The sequence below is a fragment of the Podarcis vaucheri genome (assembly GCF_965113315.1).
Source record: "Podarcis vaucheri genome assembly, chromosome: Z".
Classification (NCBI taxonomy): domain Eukaryota; kingdom Metazoa; phylum Chordata; class Lepidosauria; order Squamata; family Lacertidae; genus Podarcis; species Podarcis vaucheri.
Window position 1 is genome coordinate 34,022,612 of NC_138758.1, and position 12,673 is coordinate 34,035,284.

The 12,673-nt window shown below is 45.4% G+C and overlaps 1 protein-coding gene across 1 annotated transcript in view; it reads right to left on the minus strand.

Annotated features, from left to right (window-relative positions):
* Positions 1 to 12,473, minus strand: part of OLFM1 (olfactomedin 1) — a 55,485-nt gene extending 43,012 nt beyond the window's left edge. The window contains exon 1 of the mRNA XM_082207937.1: positions 11,839 to 12,473. Coding sequence (XP_082064063.1) covers positions 11,839 to 11,904 — 66 coding nt within the window. The 5' untranslated portion in view covers positions 11,905 to 12,473. The remainder of the gene's footprint in view (positions 1 to 11,838) is intronic.
* Between the last annotated feature and the right edge of the window lie 200 nt (positions 12,474 to 12,673).

A 12,673-nucleotide genomic window follows, 5' to 3' on the forward strand; every position in this document is an offset into this window, starting at 1 on the left:
GCTGTGGGGAGGGCCAAAGAGTCCAGACTTTTTTTCCACTGCTCAATCCTGCATGGATGAGACCCTCTTTCACAACACCAGGCACCTGGTTCCATGCTGCTTAACAAAGTGGGAGTGCTCAACACAGTCCTGTGCATGCCAAGATGAGGCTGGAGATCTCAGTACCCCTGGGTTCCAGGGGCCTCCATATATATATATCTGGGGCCACTTTTGAAGGGAAGTGGATTTCTCCACAAGAGATTACCTTCTTCAATATGAGCTTCCAGAGTTTTTAATCAATACAAATGAGTGAATTGTGTTTATTGCATTATTCCATAGCCCATAACAGAATAGAAGAAAACACCAAGACTTTCATAAAAGTGTGGAATCACAAATGAAATTATATCTATCTATCAATCATCTGTCTATCTGTCTATCTATCATCTATCATCTATCTATCTATCTATCTATCTATCTATCTATCTATCATCTATCTATCTATCTATCATCTATCTATCTATCTATCTATCTATCTATCTATCTATCTATCATCTATCTATCATCTATCTATCATCATCTATCTATCTATCTATCTATCTATCTATCTATCATCTATCTATCTATCTATCTATCTATCTATCTATCTATCATCTATCTATCATCTATCTATCTATCTATCTATCTATCATCTATCTATCTATCTATCTATCATCTATCTATCTATCATCTGTCTATCTATCATCTATCTATCTATCTATCTATCTATCTATCTATCTATCTATCTATCATCTATCTATCTATCTATCATCTATCTATCTATCTATCTATCATCTATCTATCTATCTATCATCTATCTATCTATCTATCTATCTATCATCTATCTATCTATCATCTATCTATCATCTATCTATCATCTATCTATCATCTATCTATCATCTATCTATCATCTATCTATCTATCTATCTATCTATCTATCATCTATCTATCTATCTATCTATCTATCTATCTATCATCTATATCTATCATCTATCTATCATCTATCTATCTATCATCTATCTATCTATCTATCTATCTATCTATCTATCTATCTATCATCTATCTATCTATCTATCTATCTATCTATCTATCTATCTATCATCTATCTATCTATCTATCTATCTATCTATCTATCTATCATCTATCTATCTATCATCTATCTATCTATCATCTATCTATCTACTTACCTACACTCAAGATAAACAGAACTTTCCTTATAAAACACACACACTTCTTTCAAGTCCATGGCTGAATCCTGTATCCATTCTGTCCTTCCCTCTCTTGGACTGTTGGTGATGAAGAGAGGAGGCTTTTTGGCTGGCTCTCTAGGTAGACACAACACCTGACCATGGGCTAATTTCAAGGTGCTGGTTTTGGTGCATAAAGCCCCATGGAGCTTGGGACTAGGATGCCAGAATGATTGTCTCACCCCTTACACACCCTGTCAATTACTGTGCTCTGTGGGGGAGGGCCTTCTGCAAATGCCATCTTATCAGAAGGTCTGTTCTGCACAGTGAAAGGAATCAGTTCTTTGGCATTGCTGCACCTTCCCTTTGGAACTCACTTCCCTTTGGTATTAGACAAGCACTGTTTTTGGCATCCACTGAATACCTCCCTCTTCCAACAAGCCTTTGAAATGGAGATATTTCCCAGTCTGCATCTGCACTATAATTGTTTTAAAGATGTTTATTATGATTTTATTGCCTGTTCTTTGCCACTCCAGGCTCTTTCGAGTGGAAAGGCAGGGATATAAGCAGAGCGGAAGGAAAGGAGGACCTTTTTTCTGCCTTCCCTCTTCCAGCTACTCCCTGAAGACTGGAGAAGAGACCCTCTTAAGAATATTGGGGGGGGGGTAGGCAGGGGAAGGACTAGACCATGTGAAAAATGAACATAATATTTTAGCTGCAGTTCATTCATTTTCAGCTTTGTATTCTTGTTATAAAAAAGTGTGCCTAGACATTCCATTGTTGCGCCCATAACCTAAGTTTAAGGTGCCATTTAGCTCCTAGGTTTCATATCTCAGTTTCTAACACTGGATATAAGTTAAGAAATCAAGGCGAGAGAGAGAGAGAGAGAGAGAGAGAGAGAGAGAGAGAGAGAGAGAGAGAGAGAGAGAAGCAGTGGACATGCTTAATTTAAGCTCATTCCTTCATTCCTTTTCATGAGTCTACTCTGAGTATAGCTAGTAACACAGTTTGACTCCAACACTAGAGGAGAGTCTGTACCCAAAATGCTTATGTTATAGGTTTTGAGGGAGCAAGGATCCCCTAAACTCCTGGGTGCCAGATCCTCCCCAATAATACTTGGATTTAGTAAAAGTTAGAATTAATCAAGGTTTGATTAAACTGTACCAAACTTGGAAATCCCTATACCCTGCTAGTGCTAATGACCCAGGCCAGCCTAGCAGAGCTCGATGAGTGAGGACACCCTGCCCTGAGCTCTGGGTAATTAGCAAAAGGCAATACCAGAGATAGGTGGGGAAAGTTTCCTGGGTTACAGTGGGCGATGTGGTAAGCAATATAGGAAAAGAAGTGTTCCTTTTGCAAGCAGGAGGGCCCCAGAGAATGCAGTCAGGCAGTCTGTTTTATGCTGCAGAGAGGGTCAGACATGATGTTTGGGGTCTCTTGGAATCTGAGGCTACAGCAATGAGAGAAACAGGACCCTCTTGGGATGTAAATGCCCTGCACTCTCTCCATCTAGGTGCAGGTTGTATGTATGTGTAAATAAACCACTTGCAACCAGTGACGGATTTATGTATAAGCTAAACAGGCTATAGCTTAGGGCCCCACTCTCTTGGAGGTCTCCCCCAAAAATAAAGGAAAAAAACCTGGATGTACATTTCCAAAATATAAGATAAAAAACAAATGAAATAAAACCTACACACAGAAACAGTATTTTGTGTTGTGTAAGCTCCTATTTGTTGTGTGCAAATGCCTTTAGATACCTATTAAAAGGTAAAGGTAAAGGGACCCCTGACCGTTAGGTCCAGTCGCAGACGACTCTGGGGTTGCGGCGCTCATCTCGCTTTATTAGCCAAGGGAGCCGGCGTACAGCTTCCGGGTCATGTGGCCAGCATGACTAAGGCGCTTGTGGCGAACCAGAGCAGTGCACGAAAACGCCGTTTACCTTCCCGCTGGAGTGGTACCTATTTATCTACTTGCACTTTGACGTGCTTTTGAACTGCTAGGTTGGCAGGAGAAGGGACCGAACAACAGGAGCTCTGTCGCGGGGATTTCATAAATTATTAGTTTCATAAATTACCATATAGCATATATTCAACACAAAACAACAATTTGTTGTTGACAAAGGACAGCTGGACATATAAAGGGCCCAATTACCTTCAGTAGCTTAGGGCGTCATCAAATCTAAATCTGGCCCTGCTTGCAATCCCTGGAATCTCGCTCCACTCATGGAGATTGGGGTGGCATGTAACATTACATTAAGGAAAAATTCTTGCAAAAATGTACATGTTTGGGGGCATATTAGGAGAGAAGTGTGTGAAAACACAGGCAAATCTTTACAAGGGATATTTCTTTTTTGCATATTGATGCAGAAATGGCAGGGGTTGGGAATAAAGTTATGACGGGAGAAATGAGAAATGGAATGAAATAGTCTGATTCAGGGGAAGGGATGGCAAAATAAAGCAAAGGCCCCCAAACACATCCTACCATAATTGATTACTATAAAGATTACTAAGATAATGAATGCAAAGTGATCTGCACACAGTTTGCTAAGTGCTACTCATTACCGACATGTTTAGTGCATCGTCTCAGTTTATAGGTTCCCACACCTCATAAGAGAACAGGTCGGAATAAAGCAATCAAAAGCATGAAAAGACCCAGCTCAGTCATGGACTTGCTATGAATAGAACAAATCTAGAATGTAAAAAGCTGCCTTATACTGAGTCAGGTCGCTGGTTCATCCCGCTCAGTATTGTCTACACTGACTGGCAGTATCTGTCCAGGGCTTCAGGCAGGGGACATTCACAGCCCTACCTGGAGATGCCACTGGGGATTAAATTTGGGACTTTCTGCATGCAAAGCAGGTGCTCTACCTCCGAGCTATGGCCCTTGACCACTAAACTAAAGAAGATTCTGTTCCACCTGATGAATTAAGTAGGAAGGAAGCAAGCTGCCTGATACCGCGTCAAACCCCAGGTCCATCTAGCTCAACTCTGCCTACACTGACTGGCAGCAGCTCTCCAGGGGTTCAGGCAGGGGACATTCCCAGCCTCACTTGGAGATGCCATAAGGAATTGAATCCAAGACCTTCTGCATGCAGAGCAGGTGCTCTATGAGAGAGCTGTGGCCCTTAGTTTGGAATGAATTGCTGAATTAAATAGGAACCTTGAAAACATCCTTAGGCAGAGTCAGACCATTGTTTTTGTCTAGCTAAGTACTGTTGATAGGCTGTGGCTCTCCAGGGTTTTATTTCCGTAGCCTTAGCTGCGTGTTATCAGGGACTGAACCTGGTTCCTTTCATCACTGTTGCTTTTTAAATAAGATTTTGTTCAGGTTTTTTTTAGATTACAATAAGATAAAAGAAACAAATCTAAATAAAAACAAAAACAGGGGGGGGAGAGAAAAGGAAACTCAAAAAATAGAAAAATATAAAGGATTTCCAATTTTCCACCTGTCAGTTACATAAAGGAAATTATTCAAAATATTCACTCTAGAATGACACCCAACCAATCAACTTTCTGTTAGGCAATATTTTCCCAGTCTTCAGACCCAGACAGTTTCCCTTTCACACAAAACAGATTTTCCTTTTTGTACAATAAAGTCCAAGAATATATTTATAATAATAATTATTAATAAATGCCAGCAATAGATTTTCTCTAATCAAATCAATTCCTTCCAGCCTTTTCCACAAAACAGTCCCCCCACTGTGATAATATATGAAATTATATTCCATAGTTCTTTACTTATTATGTATTAATTAGATTGCACCCAAATCTGTATCTTCCATTCCCATTTCCTGTTGTATTTGCAGTGGTTTTACATCTTGATTTTAAAAATTATCCCTTCCATTTATGCTTCTTTCATTATTTTTTCCAAGAAAAGTGCCAGAGGTTTGATAGCTTTCCCCTCTGAATTCATTCCAAGTTGTACACAGAGTCCTTTCCCTCTCAACTCTATCTCTGCCAGCTCAGAATGTCTCTCCATCTCTCCATCCATGGCTCTATTCCACTCCCCCAACATCACAGCTCCGCCATTTGGCTGTTCCGTTCCTTGAGACACCTGTGTGAAGGACTTTTCCATTTTACCATCTGTTGCCTCCAACTCTTACCACCTCGCCCTCCTAATTTAGCAATCGTTCATACTGTTCTACAAAGCTTCTGAGTCCTCTTTAATTCCACTTCCCATTTCATCCTTCTCTGATCTGCTTTCATTCACCATTTTATCAGAGACATCTGGTTGGCCATTGTGGGAACAGGAAGCTGGACTAGATGGGCTGTTGGCCTGATCAAGCAGCCAGGCTCTTCTTTTCTTCTTATGAGCTGATCTTCCTACTCTACTCAGGCATGTGCTGTAGACTTTAGGGGGTGGAGGTGTCATCAGCCTCCTCAATATTCCTTAGCAGGGGGCTCAGTCCCCCAAATACTGAGAGGGTGAAGAAGGCCGAATTGCCAAGCCAAGCACAGCGTAGCATCAATGGAAGGCTGCAATGGCCTGCACAGTGTCAGGAGATACTGTGGGGAGATGCAAGGTCGCACCTGCTTGTGCAACATCTCCTGACACTAGTGGAAGGCTGAACTGGCCTGGGCGCACAGTGTTGGGAGATGCTGCACAGGTTTGTGGGACCTCATGCTAGGTCGTGCCAGCCCCTGCAGCATCTTCTGACACCATGGGGACCAGTGAGGCCTAGTGGAAGGCTGCACTGGCCTGCGTGGTGTCTCCCTACACCACACAGGCTGGTCCAGCTTTCTGCTAGGATGCGCCGGTCTGGCCTGCATAGTGTTGGGAGACATGTATGATGTCACATGAGTGCAACATGCATCACCCCCCCAATCTTTGGGTCAACCCGGTGCCTTTGCTACGCTATTGCAACGTCTGTTCCATTGGCTCCGAAAGCAGAATGCATATTCTTGCATTTAGCCATGAACACTGTTTTTTTGAGCCATCATGGACAAACACAAACCTTTCCCCATGGACCAAAACATTATATCTCCTTAAAGGTCAATGATGCCTTTCTTGGGCTGGTTTTCAGCAGGGATGGGGAGACAGTGGTTTGGAGGAGAAAGAGAGAGGCCAGGAGAAGGAATTGGAAATGTAGATTTGGCACAGAAATATAAATGAGATCCTGCAGGCAATGGGGACTGGGTGGAGTCTGGAACAAAGCCATTAGTGAGGACTGTGTGTGTCAGGTGAGCAAGATTAATGGAAACCTGAAACCCTTGCAGAGTCCAGGAATTAGAAACTGGGCTAGGTGGTGAAAGAGCAAGAGCTTCAATTTGAACAGCCCAGGAAGATTCCTTTGCAAAAATCAAATAGCATTGAGTTAGCAAAGCAAGGAGCAGGAACATAGGACCCTTGGTCCATCAAGTTCAGAATTGTCAACATTGACTGGCAGCATCTCAGCAGGGTTTCAGGCAGGGAAAATTCCTGACCCTACCAGGAGATGCCAGGGGCTTAATCTGGAATCTTCTGCATGCAAAGCAGATGCTCTGTTACTGAGCTACTGCCCTCCCCAGGAACATAGGAAAGCTGTCTTATACTGAGTTAGATCATTGGTCCATCTAGCTCAGCATGGGGTCCACACTGAGTAGCCACAGCTCTGCAGGTTTTCAAGTTGGAGCCTTTCCCCAGCACTGTCTAGAGCAGTGTTTCCCAACCGGTGTTCCGTGGCACACTAGTGTGCCGCGAGACGTTGCCTGGTGTGCCGTGGGAGGGAGGCGGGCGAGGCGGGCGGCGAGAGGCAGGGTGGCGGCGGCGAGGAGCGAGCTCCCTCCCACATCCCATCGCCGCTCTGCCGCACGCTAGCTCTTGACTGCTCTTGCTGCTCTTGCCGCACGGCTAGGCTAGGCCGGCCTACTGGGCTGTCGCAGGCGGAAGGCCTGCGCATGCGCGAGGTTTTCGCGCCTTCGGGATTCCCTTCACGCCTTCCTCCTCCCGGGGCCTTGACAGCACGGGAAGCGGCAGCGCGAGACCGGCGTTGAGCCTGGCAGGTATTGCGCTTGCCAAGGCAGTCATTTGGGAAATGAAAACTTGCAAAGCAAGCAACCAGTTCAATCTGAGGTACGTGTATGCTTAATATCCTGTATCTGAAACCTGTTCTGCCCCCTCCCCCACACTTGGTGCCATTTTGCAGACTGTCTATTGAAACGTCATACTTTTCTCAGCTTAAATGTTAATAAGGCCTCATCTACACATGCAGCAGAGTAAGTTGACCCAGAATAGTACCAATTCAGATGGCAGATGGGAGAATGACAGTGCTGAATGCTTTCCCATGTAGAACAGTCCCTGCAAATAAAAACCTAGCATATTTGGAAGAGGGATGCTAGCCTAACCATTACCTTCTATGCTGTTACTATTTTTTTTTTTTTTACATAAGTAAAAAGTGACCTTTCCCCATCTGGCATGGTGGTGTACCTCGAGATTTTTTTCATGAAACAAGTGTGCCTTTGCCCAAAAAAGGTTGGGAAACACTGGTCTAGAGATGCAATTGGGGCAACTGCCATCTGGGACTTTCTTCACACAAAGCAGTTTATCTACCTTTAAGCGGTGGTCCTTCACCTCTATAAAGCAAGGTTCCAGTCCTCATTGTTCTGGACAAAGGGTGAGATTACAATAGAATTTAGAAAGTTGCCGTATACAGCAATGGACTATCTATCTATCTATCTATCTATCTATCTATCTATCATCTATATCTTCCTATACCCTTATATTCACCAGGATTTAACTGGGAGCCTGGAGAAGCTTTAGCTATGTCCAGTCAGATGTATGGTCAGAAATACATGTGAAAGAAGCATTTCCTCCAGAAGTGAGCTCCCAACACCGCCCTGCTGCTTCTAACTTGGAACTGTGGAAGTGGAAATATTTCCACAGCCCTCGCCTCAGATCTATTTGCATGCCCAACAACCAACTACAGCAGACAGGAACTTTTGCTATTCTCCTGGAAGCCCACACTACCACGGCTTCCAATCCATTACACAATATTCACACAATAAATCTAGGCTAGGTTTGAGGTGCTGGTATTGGTGTATAAAGCCTTATGCAGATTTTCCAAAAGATCACATCATCCCTTCTATATGCCCACTTGACTGCTGTAATGGGTAGAACTGTCACTGTGACAAGTGCCACATAATAACCATTGTGCATTTGTAAGGAATTGATATTTTAGTGTCGCAGCACCTACACTTTGGAACTCCCTTCCTATTGAAATTGGGCAGGCATCTTCACCTTCTCTTTTCGGCACCTGCTAAAAGCATTTGTGTTTAGACAAACCTACTTGGAAGTTGCTCCAAGTTTTAATCTGATTTTACCCTACTGTCATTTTAACTTTTTTGGAAGTCTTAAATTACTGTTAATTTTTGTTATTGGTTATATTATTCGCCTATTTTTTTTTGGGGGGGGGACTACATTGAGGTTGTTGGTTTTTTTAAAAAAAATTAAGCAGTGCATAAATTTCATGAAATAAACAAATAAAAATCCCCTACATCTCCAACCAACCCCTGTGTTGTGCAGGAGAAGGCACCCTGCAGACACCGTCCTATCAGGAGGTCTGCAGGATGCTGGAAGTGGGCCTACAATGGGAATGGAGCAGTGCAAGCCAGGAGAATGAAACCCACACATTCAGAGACTTTATTTCTAATGCCACCATTACCACACCAGCACTTTTCAGGCAAAGAGTGTACAGAGGACCAGGAGACACCCTCCTCCAAATCTCACCTCAGCCATAAATTCATTTCGGCCTATCTGCCACCCCCCACCCCCTGTTCAGCCTGCATTGTAGGGGATAAGTAACAACAATATTGAACTGCCTCTCAGAGTTGTTATGTAAGGATGACTGAATCCCTGTAACATGCTTTCAGTACCGTAAACTGTTGTGCAACTTGTGGTCATCATCAGTGATGCTCTGGTTTGGAAATAACAACAACATTAATATTAATCTCTGGATATGCATTTATCAAATCATAATTCACTTAATGGGAAGCTGCTTTGTGCAGAGTCCAAACATTGGTCCATGTAGCTCAGTATTGTCTACACTGACTGGCAGCAGAAGCTCTCCAGGACTTCAGGCAAACCACCTGGAGATGCCATTGGGGGTTGAACGTGGGACCCGCTGCATGCAAAGATGCTCTGCCACTAAGCTATGGCCCTTCCCTTAAACAAAAAGTAACAACCTAGTCCTTATTGTTCTGAATAAATAGGAATGGGGTAACCTTCTGCATACAACACAGATGCTCTGCCACTGAGCTGTGTGGCCCTCTCTCCTCCCGCCCTAATAAATTAAGATTCATGGTTCTGAGTAAAATACTAATTTGAATAGGAACACAGAAGGCTGCCTTGTACTGAGTTAGACACTGACTGGCAGCGGCTCCTCAGGGTTTCAGGCAGAGAACATTCTCATCTCCACCTGGAGATGCCATTGGGGATTGAAGCTGGGACATTCTGCATGCAAAGCAGGTGCTCTGCCACTTGAGCCATGGCCCTTCCCCAATTAAGCATGGTGTGTGTATGTGTGTATAATCATTGATTTCTTATTATTGTCACCACCATGAGTCTCAGGACACAGGAGACAAGCCATGCCCTTTCTGCCACCTGGTTCACCCACCACCATCCGTCTCTGGGGTATATGCAATAAACCTGAGAGTGATGCGGAGTGAAGCCTGTCCCTGTCTCATTTGCCCTCCTCATCTACTTTCCCACCTGCCTCTCTCCTCACTATTCCTGTGTCCAGATGCAGAATGCAAGGACCTGTTCCCCTCCCTCTCTCCCTGAAAAATGCCTCCATTGTCCTTGACCAAAAGATGGGGAGGGGTGAAGAACAGGTGCCTCCGATCATAAATGCAATTTGGAGGAGTATGGGCTACACTGGAGGGGTGGGGGTGGGGGTAGAGAAGGGGCACCAGCTACCAGTTTGAGACACCCCATGAAAGAAATGCCTCCCCTATTCATCTATGGGGGTAGGTGGGAGATAGAGAATTGTACCACTCAGCAGGGATACTTTAGCACAGTGTTGTCTCAGCACATTAACAGACCAGCTGCTCTTTGTCAATTTCAGGGCAAGTCTTTCCCGTTTCACCCTTGCCTTTGTCCAACCCTGGGACATGCGCAGTTTCCCTTAATAGGCATGATCACCCCCCTCTCTCTCCACACACTCACACCGAAATTTTGGTTGCCAGGTGCAAGCCTTCTTCAGCCTCCCCCCACAAGCCAGACCTCCCCACTCCCAAACTCTCTCTCCCCATCCCTGATTATTATTTTGTTAAAACCCACATCCTTCTAACACCCTCCCAGTTAGCCACCGGTCCTCTGTATTATTAACAGACCTGTGTTGGAAGCAGTTTTAAAGATGTGTTCCCTTCAATACATTTCAGGTTCAAAGGAAACCAGGCAGGGAAACCAGGGAAGGGATGTAAAAGGCAGGAAAATGGCAGGATTTCCCCCTCTGAACAGAGTAGAAAACAGGGATTCTTTAAGAGAGGGTCCTATTCTTATTCCTATTTACTCCCTTGCTTTCTCTCTTTAGACACAGCTTGGATACAGCATATCCAGAGGGCTTCTCACCATGCCCTCTCCCCAGCACGGGATGGAAAAATGGGCTGAAGAAAAGCAAATAACTCCCTATGAAAAAAGTCATCTTTTTTCTCCCTTGCAGACTCATTTACCTGGTTGGGGGAGGGGAAAGTGAAGGTGGGGGAAGGGCTCCCACACTCTTCCAGCAAGAAACATCCAAGTGGCATTTGAATACCACTCTCTACAAATCCCAACACCCTCCACTTCCTTTGATTTTTCTTGAAAGGGTAGGAAAAGACACAGGTTGTAGAATCTGAACTTGGAAGCATACATAGTCAGAAGCATTGCAGGGGGTTGGAGTAGAAAACCCCTCGGGTCCCTTCCAACTCTACAATTTTTGAAATCTATGAAATAATAGATATTTTGAGGTCTGCAGCTCTTTTTCAGTTTCAAGTCTTGGATGCCCATCTCCTCCTGGCTTATCCTCTTGCTAAGTAACTTGAGAAGTGTCTGCCAGGCCAGATTTCCTTTAGAGGCTTCCCCTAGAAGCAACGCCCCCATTTTCCCCCTCCCTCCCTTCCTCCCTAGCGTCCCATCTGCTCCGCACCACTCCCAAGCTTGTGGGTGGTGGGGGAAGCACCCAGCACCCGTCTTCAGGACATTGGATAGCTCCTGCCACTGCTGACCTCAGTCTCCTTTCCTTCCCACTCTTTCGCCCCAAACGAAAAGTGCGAAAGCACAACAGAAAAAGGGACTCTGCCCTTTGGGGCAGGACCTCAACTTTTAATTGAAGTTGCAGCTTGTGTGCGCGCGCGGGGGAGCATTCAGGCATCTGATCTCCAAAGATGCAGCGGTTCTCCACAAATGAAATACATCAGCCTTAGACATCCCCACCCTCTCCAGACCAATTTTAGTCCCCCCGCCCCACAGAAGGAGGAGAAAATAAAATGACCTTTAATGGCATGCTGGTTTGGAAATGTGGGGTGAGGGGAAAACGGTGGAGAAGGGACAGCTGAAAAGCTTCTGTGCTTTTGTGTGTGTGTGTGTGTGTTTGTGTGTGTGTGGAGTGGTGTTGGTTGTGCATGGCATTAATGGGAGGGGGAAGGAAGGATGGGGTGACGTTAGGGTGAAAGGCACCTACTTGGGTGAGTTCTGTGCCCATCAGGAGGAGGAAGAGGAGGCTGAGGAGCTTGCTGGCGGGTCGCATGGCTCTTGCGGGGGGCTCCAGGCTCGGGCATAGACTGAGCCGCCTCGTCCTCGGGGCTTGGTGGGGTGGGGGTCTCTTCCTTCCTGCTGCCGCCGCCTCTTCAGCTCCCGGATTCCGTCGCAGCCCGTTGCAAAGGATGCTTCGCTGCCTCTCTTGAGGAGGTTCAGCACCACCCTGGGAAGGGACAGCGACCAGCTTCAGCGGCCCCGGGCATCTTCCTCTATTTCTGGCAATGCGCCCCCCAGTTCCCCTCTATCTCTCGTCCTCTCAGAGCTCTTTCCTTTCCCGGTCTCTGGTTATATGATTCCCCCCCACTGGGTGTTTCAATGGCTCCCCTGATCGGAAAAGCATCGGAGAGAAAGGATTTCAAGCCAACCCCAAAGGATGGTGTGTCTTTCTCCTTTCTCTCTCCTGCCAAAAGTTTGCCTTGGGAAAAAAAGCGGGGGGGTTGAGGAGGAAGGAGGAAAGAAGGGGGGGGGCTAAAGTAAGGATTAAAAATAAGAAAAAGAGAGAAAGAGAGGAAGCTTTGCAAGGCACTGACTGGGAAGGGGGGGGGGCTGTCGGAGCAGGATGTGACATCAGCCAAGGCGGGGTGAATTTGACTAAACAGAGGGAAAGTGAGGCTGGATCGGGTGGGTGGATGCATTGGGAGGGAGGGGAAGGGGGCTGACCAGGGGTCCAAGGTGTTTGGAAAGACTTCCCCTCCCCCCAGATCGAGAACAGCTCTCTATGGTCAGACCTCCACTTCTGAAGATGCACCCCAGCTCCA